Raw genomic sequence first — 23,298 nt, forward strand, 5'->3', positions numbered from 1 at the left:
TGTCGACCGTTTGTCAATTGCCATTGTCACTCCGTTTTCACTTTTCGGTAATGGTTTATGGTTCGATTCTCTTCCATTAGAAAGATTTTGTTTTTCAATTTATAATATAATTAAACTTTTTGCATTGGCCTTACTTCTAGTTTAAACCATTTAAAGCAGGTGTTTTTAAAGTCTTGTTTACTTTTATTTAATGTAAACTGTAAAAGATTATCTCTAAATAGATGAACGCCCTAGCTCGCCCATTATTCCTCATATTTTTTTTATAGATCGGTATCCCGTGAAGTCAACAAATTAAAGTCAGTGCCACGTTTTAAGTTTCATAGTAATTAAAGTATGAATGACCTCTTTTCTGGATAGTTTTACTAAAAGGTAAGACTTCTGAGTCATGCCAAGTTTGTCACGCAAGTCTCAACAGCATTTAAAATCAATACTTCGCCGGCCACACTGCGTAATAATATTGTTTATTTTTGTGAAATATGTATTAAATTGTATTATGAATATTTTTACCATACAGAAATAACTTTTATTATCGTATTATTGGTAGTATTTCTAATAGTAATTGCTTTAACCCTTTTTCATTTATAAAGCCCCAAAACTAAATAAATTCTAAATAATTCTGCAGAATAAATCATGTCAACGACAGACCGTAAGTTGGAATTGGAACGTAAAAAGGCAAAGCTCCAGGCTCTTCGTGATGAGAAAGATCGTCGTCGCAGAGAAAAAGAGCAGAAAGATGCTGAAGAGGCTTTGGTAAGTAAAGTAGTAATTACTTTAAGGTTCAAACTAGAATTAATCTTAATGTAATTACTACCTTTTCTTTCTGTTGTTGTTAATTGTTTCAATTCTTATAAGATTGACAAGCAATGACATTTGAGCATTAAAATCTTGATATAGAATGATCTTAACTTTATCATTTGAAGCCTTCTAAAATACAAAACACCTTCTAGTTTTATTTATTACCATTTTAGCACAGAGCATCCACAGCTTCAAGCTTGGACAGCCGTCGGGATCTTGATGAGATGCTATCATCACTTGGGGTGGCTCCAGTGAAAGATGTGCTCTCATCACTTTCTTCGATGACTTCATTAACACCACCACAGACAGCCTCGCCTGATGCTAGCCTTCCACATACTGATAAATCAAGCATTCCACATGGGTGTGTATATCTATCTATGAGCTCTATGATAAAACATAAATGAACATAAGATTAGTTATTACAGACACAAGTCAATTAGCTGTGTCAAAATATCTTGGCACAATAAAAATAACTAATAATATTAAGTAAATTTTTCACAGCTAACTCTTTGTTGACATTTTAATCAGAAATTTAAGAATAGAGAACTACTTTTAAATGACATATTTCAGCACACCTAAGAAACCTCCACAACTGCAAGTTGTATCAGTTCAATCAACAGACATTCCTCCAAAAGAAAATCTAACATATGCTAAACAAACACAAACCACCACCTCTGGAGTCACTGAATTGCGTGATGGTAAGCCCCTTTACAACTCACTTAGTTTTTTTGTTTTTATATATATTAAGCTTGGGTAGTCCAAACAAATTTTAACAGTTTAAAGATGTTCTCAAGAACGGCATTGCCTAGTTATGATACTTTGGATATTTGAGTTATCACCTAGAATATCTTAGATGTGGCAGCTTATTATTGAAATTAATTTTTAATCTTCCATAACTTACGATAATTCTCTTTACTAAAGATAAATTAACTTAAATTGTTCAATGGTGTTGAAAGATCTGTAAACAGCAAAAAAGCCAAAAATTATATAAAACTAATAACTAAAATGATGATAAAAAAATCGTAAAGCACTTAACAACAAACATGTATGTATTTAAAAAATATTTCAAACCCATTGAACTCTAAATACTACTCAATATTGATAATGTGTACTGTGTGTGATATAAGAAATAACCTGCCTCTGTTTGTCAAATTAACTTATGACTCTCAAAGGCATAACAAATTCTCATTAACAATTTTCATGATAAAGTATTCACTAACCGTAATATATATATATTTGAGAATTTGTTTAATTGATTTAACTGTGATGTTTGGGTGATGGTTTTGTGTTATCATTTGCAAATGCAACTTGTACTAACAGATTTAGTAAATGAGAAACTAATATGTATAGTTATACTACTTTTTTATGTTTTACTATCTTTAACACCCCACTACAAGGTTTTAGATACAAGCTGTGTGGCTTGAATTTCCATTTTGATATGTTCTAGACTTTATTTACCCAAAACAATATAACTTGTATGAATCCATTCTTGATTTATTTAAAATAATATTACTATCAACTTAAGCAAATATATATATTTTTTTAAATCTCAAATTGACTGCATGAAATCAGTTCAATCATAAAAGTAATTGCATGTAACCCACAAAACAGTATCATTTGTATTTTGTTGAAGTACATTTTAGAAAACTGATTATTATTTACCGTCTTCAATTTTACTTATGTTTGAAAAAGTAGTATAACTTTTCTTTTATTTCAAAAATAATTATTAAAAGTATATATGGCATATAGTATTTGCAAATGGAACATATCGTCGAATAACCGACATGTAGTGAAGCAGTATTTACTTTTCACACTTCTCGCCTTTGTAGTCTGAATTTTATTTGAAACAAATGTTAGTGATTGCTTTTGCTTACAGGTTCTTTCATTAGTGTAATTAGATGATTATGATTATGTAATCTTACATTTTACATTAGGTAATTTTTTTTAGAGATTTAACTTTTCAATTCATTTTCAAACCCCTTGTAACAAGGTGTGACTGCCTGTCTCAGGGGCTTTATAATTGATTCATTTTGGTTACTGAAGAGTCAGACTTTTCTAAAAAGCGAGAGACAGAAATTGTCTGCGACCGATTTAATGGTTTAAGTGAATATGTATATATATCTATATATTTTTGATGTAGAACTTTTAATTTTAAAAGAAAAATGTATTACACGAATTTGAAAAAGCCTGTGATTAGTCTCTGCTCATATTCATAATTATTCCGACTACAATATCTCACGCAGTTATCAAGCTTTCGTGCTGTTCTGTGGTTATTTATAAATGTAATAAAAATTCATAAATGCAGTTGTATGTGAGGATTATACTCATGTTTTAAAACAACTTACAGTCGTGCTAAGAGTCGCTCATTAAGAGTTAATGGTTCCTTAAATATAAAAGCTACTTAAATCAGCTATTTACTAACAAGTTAGTCATTCTAAGAAGAATTCATCTTTAGAAATAATGGGCGCCTCAGAATACAGCGATAAATCTTAGATTATCTTACATTACGAAAGATTGACAAAATAAGAGTTTTATTGTCCCCTAATATGACTGCAATTATGTGTTTATTATAATAAAAATCTCGCGGTGAAACCGTAAAAGTAAATACTGTAAGAGTGTTTGGTGCAATGTTTGTGTTTGTGCTACCATAAACAAGGCTCTTCCAATGCATCACCGCTTGCAGGATACATGGAGGACTGGTGGCGGCCACGGAAAGGTAATATTGACTTTATTAACTCTATTGATAGAGGTTGATTTTTGCTTGTTAGCGTCCCGAATATTATTCTGGATATTTAGTTCATTTTAAACCTTCCTTGTTTTGTAGTTTTTCACTTTGTTCACGGAATGGCTAGATCGTATTGTTCAGAAACTTTTTTCATTAAACTCGATACTAAAATTTAAATTTCTAGGTTCTATTTGTAGAAAAGCGGACGCATCAACGAAATACAAACTCTATAAAACATTTTTTTTTCTTACAAACACTAATAATTTTTACTGTACTGAATCATTAGGAATTCTCATTTTTTAATTAATTTACTCACCTTTGACCAAATCATTTCAAAAATTTCATCATCTGCATGTCAGAGTTTTTTAATTTAACAGGATTTTAGGCACGTTTTATGTCGCATGGTTTCGTAACACTGGTTTATAATAATAAATTTAATAAAATTAGGTAAGATAATTGAGTTGTAAGGTTTTAGAAAGGTCACGGTTGAAGATCGTTATTTCTAAATCTGCGATCGATTTACTGATCTGAATGTTCTCTCCCATAGCCCACGCGGCAGACTACTACGGTAAGTCATTATTCCTCCCGTTCGCTTCTCATGAGACTGAATAACTCGGTGGCGGTAGGACTAGACCTCATTAGTCGTATATCTTCCACGCTTTTAGACTTACTAACATGCCGAATGAATCGGGCCTAAGGTTAATGATGTGGTAATTCGGTCCATTCCAAGTGGCCTTCCAGAGTTCTCCACGTGGTCTCCGACCGCTGGGCCACTATATAGCACAGTATATAATATTTGTATCGGTGCCGGTATGGGGATCGCCATATCATCTCATTCACATTTCCGTCTCAACTAACCATACATTGCACAGGTTTTAACGCATACGGACCCATTTTGTTAAACTTCAGACTGATTTCTCGGACTATACACCTTGCATTTCAAGAGACAACTCATGATTTCATTGTTTTTTTTTTCTAAATTTTACACCAAACCGGGTCTTCTTCAAATGCACATATAGAACTAAAAAGCAGTCACAGTTGGATGAAATGGTGTCATAGGCCATGCTGTATATTACATAGCAAACTGTTACTCCTATGTGTATACATAAATGTTATTTTTTTAATCGAAATACTGACATGATTGTTTTTTCCTCCCTTTTCAAGACGAGTACAATCTAAACCCGGGTTTAGAGTGGGAGGACGAGTTCACAGGTAGGTTTCAATTCCGACAAAGTCAATCCGCCCAAGTAGAGCCTGTGCCACGTCACTGCATGCCTGTTCGTTACTCCTCTTCATATATGTAACGCTATTTATTAGTAGCTGCTAACATTTGCTAGTTCTTAACACCATTTACGTTTGAATTTCACAATAGCACTTTAGCTTAGTATATTTAAATGATTTTAAGAACTGGCTCATCGTTCAATGTGGATCTATACAGGTGTATCGTTAATAAATATTCGCATTTCACACCAAATACATTATCTGTAAAGGGTTTGTGAACACAGCTTTAATTGTATTATAATTATTTATAAACTATATTACACTGTTTCAACCAAAACAATGCCTATCAATCTGTTTTCCTCTCAGCGTTAACACAACATTAGAGTATTGTAGCTCAATCAGTGAAAAACATAGATAAACAAAGGGAACAGTACGAAAACTTACATACAGAAAACTTTATTGACAAAGTAGTTGAAAGCAGATATTTTTAAAAGGCCGGCTACGGACTTACGAGCCTTCTGGCGACGTGAGTGTCCATTGGCGGCGGTATCACTGCCCGTTCGCCCCGTTATTTAAAAAATCACTTTTAACGTAACATATTATAAACTTCAAATAAAACGCCCTGTATCAATTCACATACGAGTTAAAACAATTTTACTATACATTATTTATGTTACACCCTATATTATGCTGAAATAATTTGCATGTGACAGAAAATATATGCACGATAATCGCCTCATGTAGGTATTTTTATTTATTTGTCTCCCAGTGGAGAGCTCGGGAAGTTTTTTTGCATTTAATAAATAATACGTTGTTTTGTTTAGCTTTCTGTCACGACTTGCTTAATATTGTGATGTTTCTATTTCTGATTCGCCACTCATTTAAGGTTCTTTTTGCAATTGTTTATCACACGAAGAATATTTATAGAGAGAGATAATAAAATTACTGTCTTTAACAAAAATAGCAATTTCTCGAGCTAAATTAAGACAACAAGAAAGGTACCAGCTGGGTTTCTTCAGTTAGAAGTTTGGTAGTGCTTTAGTTCCATTTTGCCTAATTTCTAAGGGTTTTTATCTATTCCAAAGTATGATTTATACTATTCTTGTAAACAAAATAACCATGCTTTGGAATAGAATACGCTTAAACAATTTATCTTATTACAAGTGCTTCAGGTTGGACCTACAACCTGTAATAGAAAAATCCTTCCATCCAGCAATCTACCATTTCAAGCTCTCGTACACATTTTGAAAAATTAACTTTTAACTATAGTCAAATATATACTAATCTTAATCTCATAATCGTACTAATAAGATAAATTGATTAGGATTTTTAAACTATCAAATCTTACATTTCGCTAGTAGAGTAGATTTGCTGCTGTCTTACATTCGCATATCTTCACTGTTCCTCACTTGCAAAATGTCTCATGATGTTATGAATTCTACTGAAAACTAATATTTAATCACATCATTTCAAATATCTTATATTTTCACATCATGAAGCATAATTTGGCTGACATACTTTCCAAATAACGTTGTTTAAAATATAAAACTATAGCTATTGGCTATTCTAGCCAATAGCTAATTTGCTCCCGGATTTCAAAATAAGTGTATTCCTCAATAAATATATAAATTGCCGATGGAAAAAGAAAGTAAGTCAATCACGCATGTCCCCCACGCGGCGCACAAGGGCCATTCTTATTCACCGTCCAGTGCTTACATTCGACGGCGACGCCACGCGGCAAGGCGAGGATGAAGAGGCAGCATTCCACGGAAAACTCCCGCCGGGCATCCTGCCCCACGGGCTGCCCACGGTTAAGGAGGTCCAGCCGGCTGTCACCGCCACGCCGCACGAGAAGAAAGAGGAGGAGAAGGAGAAGAAAGGTGCGCATTTAAACGTCTTTTTTCTATCGTGGAAGATACTCTATAGAAACATGAAAGATTAGTTTGATATTGTGACTGCAGTCTTTTTAAGAAAAGATTCTGGACACCAGATCCGAAATCCGAAGTAGAGTCTTACTCACAGAGTAAAAATTAAAAAACAAATTATAAAGTACCCTTGGGCGATATATATTTATTAAATAAAAGTGATTTTATATATTTTGTTGTTTTTAGTTCGGGAGTTGAGCAACGACGAGAAGCAGACGATAATGCTGTCGGCGGAGTTCCAGAAGTTCGTTTCTAAAGCGGGACGCGTCATCGAACGCGCTTTAGCCGAGGAGGTGGACATTTACACGGACTACACCGGCGGTGGAGACAACGAAAATGCGCAGTATGTTATATATCACCCTGTTTACAAACCATGTACGGTTCCTGGATCATCAGGGGTTCGAAATAATAGAATAAATTGAACTTACTCTATATTTATCACTCGCGTTATACAATAGAATATGAGCGGAATAATAACTATTATGTTAATTGCTATATAATAAGTGCAATCTAACAAACAGAGAGAGTGCCTACGTCTGGCTATGCTCCCGGGGTGAAACTCCTATGACTTGCGAATTACATTACGAATGACTGCATAGTAACAGTCGAAGAGAGTGCCTGCGTCGGGCTATACTCTCGGGGCGTGACTCCTTATTTTCGGCTGCTGTTTTACTATTGTCCTGCACTGGTAAGGGACTTAATTTGACAATAGGACGTTTGATTATTCCGTTCTTTGTCTTTAGCGAGACTACTCTTACGATGTTGTCAGTGCCCGGATGTAACTCTACAACTCTGCCCATAGCCCACTTTCCAGGAGGTAAATTAGCATCGTGAATGGCAACCAAATCTTGTAATTTTAAGTTTTCTCGTGGTTTTTGCCATTTACTACGGGATGTCAAGGTGGGCAAGTACTCCGACTGCCACCTCTTCCATATATCTTGGAAAGTTTTCTCCACTAAATACCATCTTGTTCGTAAGTCATTCTCGGTGGGCAACAATGAAAGTGTCGGTCCACCAGTTAAGAAATGAGCGGGTGTTAGAAAGTTTATGTCCTCTGGATCTTCTGAAATTGGACATAAAGGCCTAGTATTTAGACAGGCTTCTAACTGCGATAAGAGTGTTGCGAGCTCTTCATACGTGAATTTTTGATCTCCGATTACCTTCTTTGTATGAGCCTTTAAACTTTTTACAGCTGCTTCCCATAATCCGCCAGCAGAAGGCCATGCAGGTGCATTGAAATGCCAGTTTATTTCCATGTCCGTAATTGTGGTGGCGAATTGTTCACTTGTGAATGCTTGTTTTAATTCGTTATACTCGGCGTCAAGTATACGATTTGCACCAATAAAATTTGTGCCATTATCACTATAAATATGTTCCGGAGCCCCTCTTCGGGCCGCCATTCTTTTTAATGCTGCTAGAAAAGCCGAAGTAGTTAAGTCAGATACTACTTCTAAATGCACCGCCTTTGTAGCCATGCATATGAATACGGCTATGTAACCCTTTGTGCACTTGATACCTCGTCCTTTGCTACTCTTTATTAGGATAAATCCTGTAAAATCAACTCCCGTATGCTTAAACGGTCGTGTCGGATTACACCGAGGTTCGGGCAAGTCGCCCATTAATTGATATTGCATTCGAGGGTTATTTTTGACACATGTTACACATAACCTCAATTGCCTCTTCACTGCTCTATTACCGCCTACAATCCAGTACTTCTGTCTGATAAGTGATAATGTTAGGCGAGGGCCGCCATGAAAAGTAAGCTTATGTGCTTGGTCTATTATTAAGTCAGTCAGCCTACCAGTATGCGAAATTATGATTGGATGTTGCATGTCTTTACTAATAAAGGCATTCCGTAACCTTCCCCCCACACGAAGAAGGCCATCCTCTCCAAGATATGGATTCAATGTAATCAGTTTGCTTTTATTAAATTCGGGATCTGCCAACTCGATATTTTGTATATATGGCCATGATGGCATATTAAAGGAGTTATTTGGCAATTTATGCACTAAATTATTCATAATAAACACTTTTGATTTTAGTGTATAATTGGTGTGAATAGAAGAACAGGTCAATGTAACCTGACCCTTGATTCGTTGTGTGTTTTCCCCCACTCCTGAGATAACACCATAACAGCCTTCCCTCTTTAGTTTTAACAACTGTGCTGCCTTTTCGCTAATGATTGATATTTGAGACCCCAAGTACCCAAAATGTACGGTTCCTGGGTCATCAGGGGTTCGAAATAATAGAATAAATTGAACTTACTCTATATTTATCACTCGCGTTATACAATAGACTATGAGCGAAATAATAACTATTATGTTAATTGCAATCTAACAAACAGAGAGAGTGCCTACGTCTGGCTATGCTCCCGGGGTAATACTCCTATGACTTAGTTAATTACGAATGACTGCATAGTAACAGTCGAAGAGAGTGCCTGCGTCTGGCTATACTCTCGGGGCGTGACTCAATTTTTCTTTTATTGAACGGTAATTTTCCTCTGTTCTTTCAAACTCCATTTCCTGAAAGTACTTATGCTCTGGGCTAAGCTCTATTAACATGCGGTCATGGTTGGATTGAAATTTTTCCCACAAATCTTCCAACTGAAACAGCCGCCTCTCAAAATATTCGGGCTTCCTTTTTCTTTCTGCTCCGTCCTTATTGTAGTTATTTATTAATTTTTGAATGTCCCCCCATACTGTAAGTTGTTCTTGGTATAACTTATTCATAATGATTTATTAATATAATGCCCCAATTAACAATGGCGTGTAAAAGTGCTGTATAACTTGCCCTTTTTCGAAAGGGATTACTTAGTTATTATGCTGAAAAAACGTCCTTTGCCTTCTTCTAGGTTGGAAGGACGCTGATATACTTTTTGACCGCTATGGGTCCTTGGGAGCGGACTCACTGTCGCTTGCCTCCCTAATTGACCGCTATGGGTTCTTGAAAATATTGGGAGCGGACTCACTGTCGCTTGCCTCCCTAATTGACCGCTATGGGTTCTTGAGAATATTGGGAGCGGACTCACTGTCGCTTGCCTCCCTAATTGACCGCTATGGGTTCTTGAGAATATTGGGAGCGGACTCACTGTCGCTTACCTCCCTTTTCGACCGCTATGGGTTCTTGAAAATATTGGGAGCGGACTTACTGTCGCTTGCCTCCCTATTTGACCGCTATGGGTTCTTGAGAATATTGGGAGCGGACTCACTGTCGCTTACCTCCCTTTTCGACCGCTATGGGTTCTTGAAAATATTGGGAGCGGACTCACTGTCGCTTGCCTCCCTAATTGACCGCTATGGGTTCTTGAGAATATTGGGAGCGGACTCACTGTCGCTTACCTCCCTTTTCGACCGCTATGGGTTCTTGAAAATATTGGGAGCGGACTTACTGTCGCTTGCCTCCCTAATTGACCGCTATGGGTTCTTGAAAATATTGGGAGCGGACTCACTGTCGCTTGCCTCCCTAATTGACCGCTATGGGTTCTTGAGAATATTGGGAGCGGACTCACTGTCGCTTGCCTCCCTAATTGACCGCTATGGGTTCTTGAGAATATTGGGAGCGGACTCACTGTCGCTTACCTCCCTTTTCGACCGCTATGGGTTCTTGAAAATATTGGGAGCGGACTTACTGTCGCTTGCCTCCCTATTTGACCGCTATGGGTTCTTGAGAATATTGGGAGCGGACTCACTGTCGCTTACCTCCCTTTTCGACCGCTATGGGTTCTTGAAAATATTGGGAGCGGACTCACTGTCGCTTGCCTCCCTAATTGACCGCTATGGGTTCTTGAGAATATTGGGAGCGGACTCACTGTCGCTTACCTCCCTTTTCGACCGCTATGGGTTCTTGAAAATATTGGGAGCGGACTCACTGTCGCTTGCCTCCCTATTTGACCGCTATGGGTTCTTGAGAATATTGGGAGCGGACTCACTGTCGCTTACCTCCCTTTTCGACCGCTATGGGTTCTTGAAAATATTGGGAGCGGACTCACTGTCGCTTGCCTCCCTAATTGACCGCTATGGGTTCTTGAGAATATTGGGAGCGGACTCACTGTCGCTTACCTCCCTTTTCGACCGCTATGGGTTCTTGAAAATATTGGGAGCGGACTTACTGTCGCTTGCCTCCCTATTTGACCGCTATGGGTTCTTGAGAATATTGGGAGCGGACTCACTGTCGCTTACCTCCCTTTTCGACCGCTATGGGTTCTTGAAAATATTGGGAGCGGACTTACTGTCGCTTGCCTCCCTATTTGACCGCTATGGGTTCTTGAGAATATTGGGAGCGGACTCACTGTCGCTTACCTCCCTTTTCGACCGCTATGGATCCTCCTTCTCCTTGCTCTCCTCTTTTCTATTGATGCGGATGATAATTTCTTACTTGCTTGACGACCCAACAAACCAGCAGTGGGATGTTTTTCCACGGCGCCGATCTTCAGGATGACGGAGAAAAACGCGAACGCGATCAACTGTACGCGAAAGACCCGCTATTCCCGGATAGCTCAAAGGACCAAAATGTACGGATCCTGGGTCGTCGAGGGATCGAAGTAAGAGAATAACTTGAGATTATTTGAGACGGATTTTGCTCTTTTGCCTGGGGGAGTATGTACGAGCCAAGGCTGTACATTTTACTCGCTCAGGCTTCCTTAGTTTTATACGCTTAATTATTCCCTATGTAAGTACGTGCCAGGGCTCGTACATTCCGATCATCTACAAACGTGATAATTTCCTATGTAAGTACGTGCCAGGGCTCGTACATTCCAATCACCTACAAGCGTGATGTTTGTCTTATGTAAGTACGTGTCCTGGCTGTACAGTTTGTTCACATATAAGCATGACGATTTCCTACATCGTCGGAGTCACGCCCCGAGAGTATAGCCCGACGCAGGTACTCTCTTCGACTGTTACTATGCAGTCATTCGTAATTAACTAAGTCATAGGACTTTCACCCCGGGAGCATAGCCAGACGTAGGCACTCTCTCTGTTTGTTAGATTGCACTTATTATATAGCAATTAACATAATAGTTATTATTTCGCTCATATTCTATTGTATAACGCGAGTGATAAATATAGAGTAAATTCAAATTATTCTATTATTTCGAACCCCTGACGACCAGGAAATTTTGGTCCTTTGAGCTATCCGGGAATAGCGGGTCTTTCGCGTACAGTTGATCGCGTTCGCGTTTTTCTCCGTCATCCTGAAGATCGGCGCCGTGGAAAAACATCCCACTGCTGGTTTGTTGGGTCATCAAGCAAGTAAGAAACTATCATCCGCATCAATAGAAAAGAGGAGAGCAAGGAGAAGGAGGATCCATAGCGGTCTAAAAGGGAGGTAAGCGACAGTGAGTCCGCTCCCAATATATTCAAGAACCCACAGCGGTCAGATAGGGAGGCAAGCGACAGTAAGTCCGCTCCCAGCATTTTTAAGGACCCACAGCGGTCAAAAAGTATATCAGCGTCCTTTCAACCTAGAAGAAGGCATCGGACGTCAATCTTCAACATACGGAGGCATCTACAGTAAGTCCTTTCCATTTGTTTTGAGCACTATATTTCTGAGAATTATCTCATTTGTGAGCATAATTTTACTAAGAATGATATGAAGCATTCATTGAGCATTTTATCAAGTATAAGCATTTAAGAATTTATAATGCAATATTTACAAAGCGTTTAGTTAATTATTATATTAAGCATAATGGAGAATTTATTCCAAGCTTCGTTTACCGACGGTCTGAAAACCATCAGGTATTCAAGAAAAACCCAAGAGTTACTTCGCAAACAAGCAGCTTTATTCAGGTGGTCTGATAGGATGTGGGAACTGTCTAATGTACACTCGGCATCCGACAAATATGATCTCGAGGGAGAGCTAGAAGACATAAAGTTCCAGTGGGATATGATTTTTAAAACCCATATCGAAATAGATGCTGATCTTCAAGGATCCTACTCGGAGTATCAAAATAAATATAACGAGAAGAAAGCTATATATACGCGCCTAAAGAGAAAGATATATCTCAAATTACGTTCTCTGGAAACGCATATGGATTCACCGGTATTTTATTCGCATAATTCGGAAAATTCATCATTATATGCCTTGGAAACAGCTAATAATCAAACCCGGGAATATTCAATTGCAAAACAACAGCGACCTTCATCAAATTTTAGCATCAGCAAAAATTCGCTGTCAACGCATTTCGATACACAAGGTCAAGGAAATGCAAATTTAAATTGTAATTCTACGCAAGCAGAGCAATCATTTCAATATAAATCGGACAAGAAAATCTCTTCGTCTTCGGCAATGGTGGAAGGTTTAGCAGAAAGTGGTAACAATCAGCAGATACCATCAGGCATAGCAATGATGCCAATACAGAAAACCACTGATGTGCAGCAGGAAACATCGATAGTGGCATTGGCGGAAGCAGTGGCAGCCAGTCTCGGAGTGGACTCCAAAGAGCCCACCCGGTACTGGACTCCGATAGGTCTTAGTGTTAATCACAGTATACATGCAGATACTTATCAAGGCGGAGAATTATCCAAATTGGCAGAAAGCGGAGCACAGTCGTTAACTGACTACAGCAAGGAGCAACATAGCATCATCTCCGGGATAGGAGAGACTCTACGCCATAGTACAGATCATCAAAGTGAAGTGAGTGGAGAAGATAAATCACATCGTGTTAACGTGGGTATCAAAAGCATGAAATGCCTACAAGACAAGCAAGAAACAGAAGATAAAGAAATCTTGTCTTCATCCATTTCTTATAAGAAGAATAAAAATTTAAATAGTAGCTTAGTATTGTCTAAGCCTTTGTTAGAAGCACCGATTCAATTGTATACGGAACCCTATTTGCAACGCAACTTAACACAAGGGTCCGACATAGTTGTAAGAAACAATAGCATAATAACTAGAAAGAGTTATGGCAAATTTTCGCATGGATCAGAAAAGGTTACACGCAAATTAAATGGTTTGCCTATCAACAAAGGCAAGAAATATAAGCAAAAAGCTTTCGTGAAAAAGCAGGAATTTCGAAGAAGAAAAAATGGTGTTAAGATTAGAAAGGAATTTACAGGAAGGTCAAAAGGAAAGTTCAGAAAGAAAGGTAATGTCTTTCGTAAAAGGGGAAGATTGCGAAACGTTATCGTTCCGCAATATAGCAGGCTCACCGATTCAGGATTTAATAAAAATACTATACAGCAAACTTATTCGGATATGCATTCCTATGAGTCAAATATGAGTAATCAGAGGAAGAGAAAGAAAAGCACCATATATAAAATAATACTTAAAATTCCTTTAAGCATACAAACCAGAGACTATGTTTCGTATGTTCAGTTCCATTTATGTATAACGTACATTGTCGAAACTTTATATTAAATTATACATACATCAATTAACAAATCATTTTATAAAGTGAAAAATGATAATTACTATAATATCATAAACAATGAATGGAATGCCAGTTCAGCAAAATATCATATGTTAGCAAATCCGGCTCGAAGGACCAAAATGTACGGTTCCTGGATCATCAGGGGTTCGAAATAATAGAATAAATTGAACTTACTCTATATTTATCACTCGCGTTATACAATAGAATATGAGCGGAATAATAACTATTATGTTAATTGCTATATAATAAGTGCAATCTAACAAACAGAGAGAGTGCCTACGTCTGGCTATGCTCCCGGGGTGAAACTCCTATGACTTGCGAATTACATTACGAATGACTGCATAGTAACAGTCGAAGAGAGTGCCTGCGTCTGGCTATACTCTCGGGGCGTGACTCCGACGATTGTAGGAAATCGTCATGCTTATAAATGATCAAACTGTACAGCCAGGGCACGTACTTACATAATAAAAACATCACGCTCGCGGATGCTTGAAATGTACGAGCCCTGGCACGTACTTATAAAAACATCACGCTTGTGGATGATTGGAATGTACGATCCCTGGCACGTACTTACATAGGAAATAATTAAGCTTATAAAACTAAGGAAGCCTGAGCGAGTAAAATGTACAGCCTTGGCTCGTACATACTCCCCCAGGCAAAAGTGCAAGATGAATATGTAGTGCTTTACAAGATGAATCCATTATATTATGCTTAACAGTCTCTAGGCTTACGCTAACACTTTTAATCACAGCACTATCACTAACACTAGGTCCCATAGCTCATGGGCCCTTGCACTACCTAACCGGAGTCCGGTCCCGGGTGGCTTCTCCTGAGGCCACTGCGAGACCGGCTGCTGATTCTGCCGATGCTGCACCTACTGCTCCGTGACGTCTCCTGAACTTTATATGATTGTAATATCCTATCCACTACCTGTCTTGAGCACATTCCGAGAACTATCATGAGCATACAAAATATATTACAGGTTTGGTGAATGCAACCATGATCTAGGTTAAAAATAATTGTTGTAAAATGCAACCGTACCTCGGTAATTTGATATCTTGCATAATATTATTCATTGTAGTTGACGTCTTTCACAGTAGGTCATTCCACTTGCTAACATATGATATTTTGCTGAACTGGCATTCCACTCATTGTTTATGATATTATATTAATTATCATTTTTCACTTTATAAAATGATTTGTTAATTGATGTATGTATAATTTAATATAAAGTTTCGACAATGTATGTTATACATAAATGGAACTGAACATACGAAACATAGTCTCTGGTTTGTATGCTTAAAGGAATTTTAAGTATTATTTTATATATGGTGCTTTTCTTTCTCTTCCTCTGATTACTCATATTTGACTCATAGGAATGCATATCCGAATAAGTTTGCTGTATAGTATTTTTATTAAATCCTGAATCGGTGAGCCTGCTATATTGCGGAACGATAACGTTTCGCAATCTTCCCCTTTTACGAAAGACATTACCTTTCTTTCTGAACTTTCCTTTTGACCTTCCTGTAAATTCCTTTCTAATCTTAACACCATTTTTTCTTCTTCGAAATTCCTGCTTTTTCACGAATGATTTTTGCTTATTTTTCTTGCCTTTGTTGATAGGCAAACCATTTAATTTGCGTGTAACCTTTTCTGATCCATGCGAAAATTTGCCATAACTCTTTCTAGTTCTACTGCTTTTGTTTCTTACAACTACGTCGGACCCTTGTGTTAAGTTGCGTTGCAAATAGGGTTCCGTATACAATTGAATCGTTGCTTCTAACAAAGGCTTAGACAATACTACGCTGCTATTTAAGTTTTTATTCTTCTTATAAGAAATGGACTGAGACAAACTTTCTTTTTCTTCTGTGCTATGTTGCTCCTTGCTGTAGTCAGTTAACGACTGTGCTACGCTTTCTGCCAATTTGGATAATTCTCCGCCTTGATAAGTATCTGCATGTATACTGTGATTAACACTAAGACCTATCGGAGTCCAGTACCGGGTGGGCTCTTTGGAGTCCACTCCGAGACTGGCTGCCACTGCTTCCGCCAATGCCACTATCGATGTTTCCTGCTGCACATCAGTGGTTTTCTGTATTGGCATCATTGCTATGCCTGATGGTATCTGCTGATTGTTACCACTTTCTGCTAAACCTTCCACCATTGCCGAAGACGAAGAGATTTTCTTGTCCGATTTATATTGAAATGATTGCTCTGCTTGCGTAGAATTACAATTTAAATTTGCATTTCCTTGACCTTGTGTATCGAAATGCGTTGACAGCGAATTTTTGCTGATGCTAAAATTTGATGAAGGTCGCTGTTGTTTTGCAATTGAATCTTTCCAGGTTTGATTATTACCTGTTTCCAAGGCATATAAGAAATTTTCTGAATTATATGAATAAAGTACCGGTGAATCCATATGCGTTTCTAAAGAATGTAATTTGAGATATATCTTTCTCTTTTGGCGCCTACATATAGCTTGCTTCTCGTAATATATATTTTCATACTCAGAGTAGGATCCGCCATGATCAACAAGTATGTTGATATGGGTTTTAAAAATTAAATCCCAATGCCACTTTATTTCTTCTAGCGCTCCTTCAAGTTCATCTTTGTCGGATTCGGAGTATACATTTGATAGTTCAAAAATCTTATCAAGCGACCTAAATAAATATGCTTGTTTGCGAAGCAACTCTTCGGTTTTTCTTGAATGCCTGATGGTTTTCAGACCGTCGGTAAACGAAGCTTGGAATAAATTCTCCATTATGCTTAATATAATAATTAACTAAACGCTTTGTAAATATTGCATTATAGATTCTTAAATGCTTATACTTGATAAAATGCTCAATGAATGCTTCATATCATTCTTAGTAAAATTATGCTCACAAATGAGATAATTTCTCAGAAATATAGTGCTCAAAACAAATGGAAAGGGCTTACTGTAGATGCCTCCGTATGTTGAAGATTGACGTCCGTTGCCTTCTTCTAGGTTTAAAGGACGCTGATATACTTTTTGACCGCTGTGGGTCCTTAAAAATGCTGGGAGCGGACTCACTGTCGCTTGCCTCCCTATCTGACCGCTATGGGTCCTTGAAAATGCTGGGAGTGGACTTCCTGTCGCCTGCCTCCCTATTTGACCGCTATGGGTCCTTAAAAAATGCTGGGAGTGGACTTCCTGTCGCCTGCCTCCCTATTTGACCGCTATGGGTCCTTAAAAAATGCTGGGAGTGGACTTCCTGTCGCCTGCCTCCCTATTTGACCGCTATGGGTCCTTAAAAAATGCTGGGAGTGGACTTCCTGTCGCCTGCCTCCCTATTTGACCGCTATGGGTCCTTAAAAAATGCTGGGAGTGGACTTCCTGTCGCCTGCCTCCCTATTTGACCGCTATGGGTCCTTAAAAATGCTGGGAGTGGACTTCCTGTCGCCTGCCTCCCTATTTGACCGCTATGGATCCTCCTTCTCCTTGCTCTCCTCTTTTCTATTGATGCGGATGATAGTTTCTTACTTGCTTGACGACCCAACAAACCAGCAGTGGGATGTTTTTCCACGGCGCCGATCATCAGGATGACGGAGAAAAACGCGAACGCGATCAACTGTACGCGAAAGACCCGCTATTCCCGGATAGCTCAAAGGACCAAAATGTACGGTTCCTGGGTCATCAGGGGTTCGAAATAATAGAATAAATTGAACTTACTCTATATTTATCACTCGCGTTATACAATAGACTATGAGCGAAATAATAACTATTATGTTAATTGCAATCTAACAAACAGAGAGAGTGCCTACGTCTGGCTATGCTCCCGGGGTAATACTCCTATGACTTAGTTAATTACGAATGACTGCATAGTAACAGTCGAAGAGAGTGCCTGCGTCTGGCTATACTCTCGGGGCGTGACTCCGACGATTGTAGGAAATCGTCATGCTTATAAATGATCAAACTGTACAGCCAGGGCACGTACTTACATAATAAAAACATCACGCTCGCGGATGCTTGAAATGTACGAGCCCTGGCACGTACTTACATAGGAAATAATTAAGCTTATAAAACTAAGGAAGCCTGAGCGAGTAAAATGTACAGCCTTGGCTCGTACAAACCATATAAAGCGTCGCTCACTTTCTGTGTGTCTTCTGACTCTCTCTCTATAGGCTTAAGCCTGCGCCTCAAAATGTAAAAGGCCAGTAGGTGATCAGCCTCACATATACCGTCGATTTTTGGTTCTAAGGCAAGCCAGTTTTCTCACGATGTTTTCCTTCACCGTTCGAGCGAATGTTAAATGCGCACATAGGCAGAAAGTGCATTGCTGCACAGCCGGGAATCGAACCTACGATCTCAGGGAGAGAGTCGCACACAGAAGCCACTGCTAACAGGCTAACACTGCTTTAACTACTTATTATGTAATCGAAGTCGAAATATGTGAAGTTAACTAATTGTACACTTATGAACATCCAAAAACTAATTAAATTATTCTTACTCCAAGTTTTCAAGGCCGTAGAATGGACGAGAAGAAATGACAACTTTACGTTTCGCCTCGATGTAACGTAACGCCTACTTTACATGATCCTTCCTTGGACTTAATATGTATCGAATAAAATAAAAACAAATTAAGAGACCAATAATTAATGAAACGTTTAAATACTGTAATTACGCCATATGGTTGAATGAGTGATTTCCCCAGGGACGACAAATCTGCAGCCCGTCTCTCCTTAGTCCGCACTTTCTACGACGAGCGTTGGTCTCGCGGCCGCTGCGTGACCTGCGTCGACTGGTCTTCGGCCCACCCCGAACTCCTCCTGGCCTCGTACCACAACAGCGACGACGCACCCCACGACCCAGACGGGGTCTGTCTCATCTGGAACACCAAGTTCAAGAAGACGACCCCAGAGGATATCTTCCACTGTCAGTCGCCGGTCATGAGCGCGACTTTTGCTAAGTATGTCCTCGTAATTTCTTTTATATCTTGCTTAAAAATTTGGTCAAACTGGAAACATTTTTTTTTTCAATTATTGGCATACGCAGAATTTGCTTCAGTATATTTAGTTTGTAATAATAAGACACAGTAAATAAATTTTAAGGAATAAAGTTAAGCATTTTCTAATAGAAACATATTATTTTGTTTGATACAGATTCCACCAAAACCTAATCCTCGGGGGCACTTATTCGGGTCAGATAGTGTTGTGGGACAATCGCGTGCAAAAAAGGACGCCAATACAACGCTCGCCGCTGTCTTCGCTCGCACACACTGTATGTATATCAAGCGTTTATAGTACTGTCACAAAACTTATAGTGTTTTTAAACAACAGTTTTTTTAATTGAAATTTTTAAAAATCTTAATGTGTTATTATAATAAGTTCTTTGAAACTCAAGTGTATATAAAATCTCTGTTACTTCTTTATTTATAATTAAACTAGCAGACCGGCCAATCGTTGCTGTGGCTAAGGTTTTAGTTATATTACATAGTAGTAACCTATTCAAGGGAAACGGTAGGAGAACACCAGTCATGGGGACCACCATGCTTTTTTGGTGGTTATGCCATTAAATTGTAGCTTATGTGAAACGTTGGTACTTTCAACACAGCGCCATCGGTTAGAATTGTGACTGTCAAGTAATCAACAAATATTTTTCAATAAAATAATATTGCGGGTATAAATTGAGATGTAAGCTTTCCTATCTTTTAAGTTGGATCAAACTACACACGGTGTGCAAATCTGATTGATATCGGTTCGGTAGTCCATAGCGGATAAACAACGAGTCACGTAATTTATATTAAGATGTTATCTTACTGGATTTAAATTAAATTTAGCCATAAATGTTTGCAGCACCCAGTCTACTGCCTCTCGGTAGTGGGCAGTCAGAACGCTCACAACCTGATCTCAGTGTCGACGGACGGTCGCATGTGCTCCTGGTCTTTGGACATGATGTCTCAGCCCCAGGAGACCCTGGACTTGCAGCACAGGCAGAGCAAAGCCGTGGCCGTTACCTCGATGGGATTCCCTCACGGCGATGTTAACAACTTTGTACTGGGAAGTGAGGACGGGAATGTTTACACGGGTAAGTTGGTAGGAGAAGAGAGATGGACTGATCTCTTATGGCTTCCGATGTATTCAAGTGAAAGGTTAATTGTTTGGTAATTGGAGTATTTATTTACCTCTTACAAACTTAGAACCGAGTACTTAGGGAGATATTGACAAGTATCAATAACCAAGGCACTGGAAGGCTGATCGCCTACTTGCCTATTTGATTGAAACATTTTCATGAAACAGATTCAGAAATCTGAGGCCAAGACCTAAAGAGCCTTTAAGATTTATTTATTTTTATCAATAACAAATATGTTATCAAACGCAGGATGTCGTCACGGGCAACGTGCCGGCGTGTCGGAGTGCGTGGAGGCGCACGCGGGGCCCGTCACGGCCGTCTCGTGTCACGCAGCGGCCGGACCGCTCGACCTCTCGCACCTCTACCTCACCGCTTCCATGGACTGGAGTGTCAAGCTGTGGAGTCTCAAGGTCCATAAATACTCATTTTGTAAAGCTAAAGAGTTTCTTTGTTCGAAGTGACTTTTTTTGTCACATATAATTCTAGGCTTTTTCTTCTGTATAAAGTCCGTCTATTTAGTCCAATAGCTAATCTAAACCAACCAGAAAAAAACACTTTTCTTACACAATTAACAAAAAAATATCAAAAAACAGACAATAATGTAATATACTTTAATTTGCTATAATATTGGCTTCTATTGACATATGAATCACACGGTGAAGTAAAAATGTTCTTTATCAATTTTCGTATTTATCTTCAGGAAAACAAACCTCTGTACTCATTCGAGGACAGCGGTGACTACGTGTCCGACGCCCGTTGGTCACCCGTGCACCCAGCCCTATTCGCGGCCGTTGACGCGCACGGTCGACTGGATCTCTGGAACCTTAACCGGGATACTGAGGTATATAATCTTTGCAAAAAAATATTGAATTTTTAAATGAGAAAGTTAATGATGCCTATTCCTTCAGTGTACATTTTGCTAGAGAAGATGATAATGTTCAGTTTTCCGGAATGAAAACTTTTTAGGTTTTTCTGTGAATTTTTCTCTATATAAAGCTCAATAGATATCAAGTCATAAGATTTTAATTAACAAATAAAAAATAGGGGTTAATCGTAGAGGGGTTAAAATTAAGGGCTGTATGTATTTCTGTATGCTGTATCATAAAAAAATAAAAATAAAATAGATAGTACCCGATTCTCAGACTTACTGAATATGCATAAAAAAAATCATAAGAATCGATCGAGCCGTTTCGGAGGAGTATGAGAACGAACATTGTGACACGAGAATTTTATATATTAGATATATTATAAATATGTAAATTATTATTAAACAATTGTATTATGTATTAATTGCCATGTGGATAACCCAGGTACCGATAGCATCCATCACGTCGCAAGATGGCGTGGCCTACAACCGAGTCTCTTGGTCTCCGAACGGAGCGTTGCTGACTGCGGGTGATGACGCTGGCAAGATATGGGTTTACGAATTGGCAGAGGTAAGATGCTGCACCGAAGGGTACGGTGGATAAATCTGTCTTTGAAAAGGAATCTTTTTGGTTCCTCACTTTTGACCTTATAACTCATAATTTGATCGCCTTTCTTTAGAATTTGGTTAAGTTGTTATGTTGAAATAATTTAAGTAATTTGTAGATTTTTTCATTTCTGTTATAAAATTTATTGCAATCCATTCCGTTGGCCTATTATCAATTATAACTAACGATAGAATTCACGTTGTTCCCATTCAGCAAGTGTATCAACCTCGCCACGACGAGTGGACGAAGTTGGTGTACACCCTGCAGGAGCTCCGTAACAACCAATTGGATGAGGAGACAGACCGGCTCAGTGTGACCAGCGGACCGCCTTCCCTTGGCAGCCTGACTTCGCTGGCTAGCAACCCGCTCAGGTAAGACATTGACATGCAGGCGACAGCACCATCGACACATTATATTCCGGCCATATAAAGGCGGCCGGCGGCTTATAAAGTAAGATTGTACGCCTCCCTCAAAGGACGACAATAATTAATGGCTAAAATGGGTGTCCATATTATAGATATAGATAGTTTCAGCAAGATATTTCGGAAATGTGTTTATTTTTTATAAGTGCAAATGTCTTACAATTGATAGATTTGGGGACCCTACACGAGATACTTGTGTCTTCCTTAAACAACTTAAACTGGTGGCCCATTTCACACATAAACATTTTTCATTATATTAAACAAGGTATTAGAAGGTTGAAAAAACTATTCTAATATTTGGATCTGCCTAGATTTCTGCCGATCTGCCTGCAAAGCCTCACTGATGTATGATAGTAGCTTAAACATTTAGTACTATACAAGCTAGGCTTAGGAACACAATTAGCGCCTCTACCACAGCAGGATCTCGCTGAAATGTGAATAGAATTGGTAATGTTGAATTTAGATGATATAATTTTTCAGATAACTGATGCGGTGGGACATTCGCTGCGGGTGGAAACTGTAAGCAGGGCTTGGGAGAGAGCATAAACTGAGTGAGATTTGAAAAGCTGTATCAGAGGCCCATAGTATAGCTTCAACAGGGGACATAATTCTATTGTGTCAAAGCATTCTATTTTTTTAACATGAAATTTCCAATCTTAAAACTAAACCCTCGCTTAAATCAAGCTTAGAATATGGGCCTAAATTGGAAAAATTGGCTTTATATAATAATATTATAGTCATATTTTGTTTACACTTTCAAATGATAGAGTAGTGAACTACTACAGCTACAATATAATTTTTTGGTGCGAATCTTTCTAACTAGGTTAATTTATTTCTTTGTAATTATTATTTATATACTTTCTAAGGGTTGTATTATATATATGTTGTGCAACTGATTGAATTTGAGTGTTGGAAATAAATTACTAGTTCATGGTTGTAGTATGGAAGCCACTATTTTATTACTAAAATAATCTTGAATTGCTGATTATGCACCCACAGATAATGTTTAAATACTCAAACTTACTTAAATCCTTTATATATTCATCAATTTGTAATCTAATAGATGTTACTACTTAAAACAAATCTACTAATTAAAGATCTAAATTCAGTACCCAATATATTCCAATGTTAAAATTTTAATATTAACATGTTATGTATTATTAGAGAACTATTTATTAAAGGCAGGTATTATAAGATTTAGTTGTGATCTATTTTAAGTTTACTGTTCTTATGTGCTTATAACAAAATAAATAAATTGCTTATGTCTATATATTTAAT

At 38.2% G+C, this 23,298-nt stretch overlaps 2 protein-coding genes across 22 annotated transcripts; one reads left to right on the top strand and one right to left on the bottom strand.

Annotated features, from left to right (window-relative positions):
• The first annotated feature begins 57 nt into the window (after nucleotides 1-57).
• On the top strand, nucleotides 58-23,288 carry LOC125063179 (cytoplasmic dynein 1 intermediate chain). 21 transcript variants are annotated; one of them, XM_047669455.1, is made up of 17 exons: nucleotides 58-155; nucleotides 623-750; nucleotides 969-1,156; nucleotides 1,366-1,493; nucleotides 3,452-3,511; nucleotides 4,068-4,088; nucleotides 4,685-4,732; nucleotides 6,451-6,621; nucleotides 6,853-7,009; nucleotides 18,709-18,963; nucleotides 19,157-19,274; nucleotides 19,850-20,081; nucleotides 20,376-20,536; nucleotides 20,827-20,967; nucleotides 21,437-21,562; nucleotides 21,812-21,969; nucleotides 22,501-23,288. In XM_047669455.1, the coding sequence occupies exons 2-17, from the start codon at nucleotides 631-633 to the stop codon at nucleotides 22,502-22,504; spliced, it is 2,088 nt and encodes a 695-aa protein (XP_047525411.1). In that variant the 5' UTR covers nucleotides 58-155; nucleotides 623-630; the 3' UTR covers nucleotides 22,505-23,288. The 21 variants fall into 21 exon arrangements, with proteins under 21 accessions (XP_047525411.1, XP_047525410.1, XP_047525414.1 ...); XM_047669454.1 differs by lacking the exon at nucleotides 58-155 and adding an exon at nucleotides 261-369; XM_047669458.1 differs by lacking the exon at nucleotides 58-155 and adding an exon at nucleotides 261-369 and having other exon boundaries at nucleotides 6,484-6,621.
• LOC125063199 lies at nucleotides 14,152-18,035 on the bottom strand. The gene is made up of 2 exons (XM_047669499.1): nucleotides 15,889-18,035; nucleotides 14,152-15,529 (listed from the first exon to the last, which is right to left on the bottom strand). The coding sequence occupies exons 1-2, from the start codon at nucleotides 16,794-16,796 to the stop codon at nucleotides 15,526-15,528; spliced, it is 912 nt and encodes a 303-aa protein (XP_047525455.1). The 5' UTR covers nucleotides 16,797-18,035; the 3' UTR covers nucleotides 14,152-15,525.
• Nucleotides 23,289-23,298: the final 10 nt, after the last annotated feature.

The sequence above is a fragment of the Pieris napi genome, chromosome 3 (assembly GCF_905475465.1).
Source record: "Pieris napi chromosome 3, ilPieNapi1.2, whole genome shotgun sequence".
In the NCBI taxonomy this organism is placed as follows: domain Eukaryota; kingdom Metazoa; phylum Arthropoda; class Insecta; order Lepidoptera; family Pieridae; genus Pieris; species Pieris napi.

Coding starts and splice junctions, on each gene's coding strand:
- LOC125063179 (XM_047669455.1), top strand. CDS start 631: ATGTCAACGACAGACCGTAAGTTGGAATTGGAACGTAAAAAGGCAAAG. Junction 751..968: donor AAGATGCTGAAGAGGCTTTG/GTAAGTAAAGTA, acceptor TTACCATTTTAG/CACAGAGCATCCACAGCTTC. Junction 4,733..6,450: donor GTGGGAGGACGAGTTCACAG/GTAGGTTTCAAT, acceptor TTCACCGTCCAG/TGCTTACATTCGACGGCGAC.
- LOC125063199 (XM_047669499.1), bottom strand. CDS start 16,796: ATGGAGAATTTATTCCAAGCTTCGTTTACCGACGGTCTGAAAACCATC.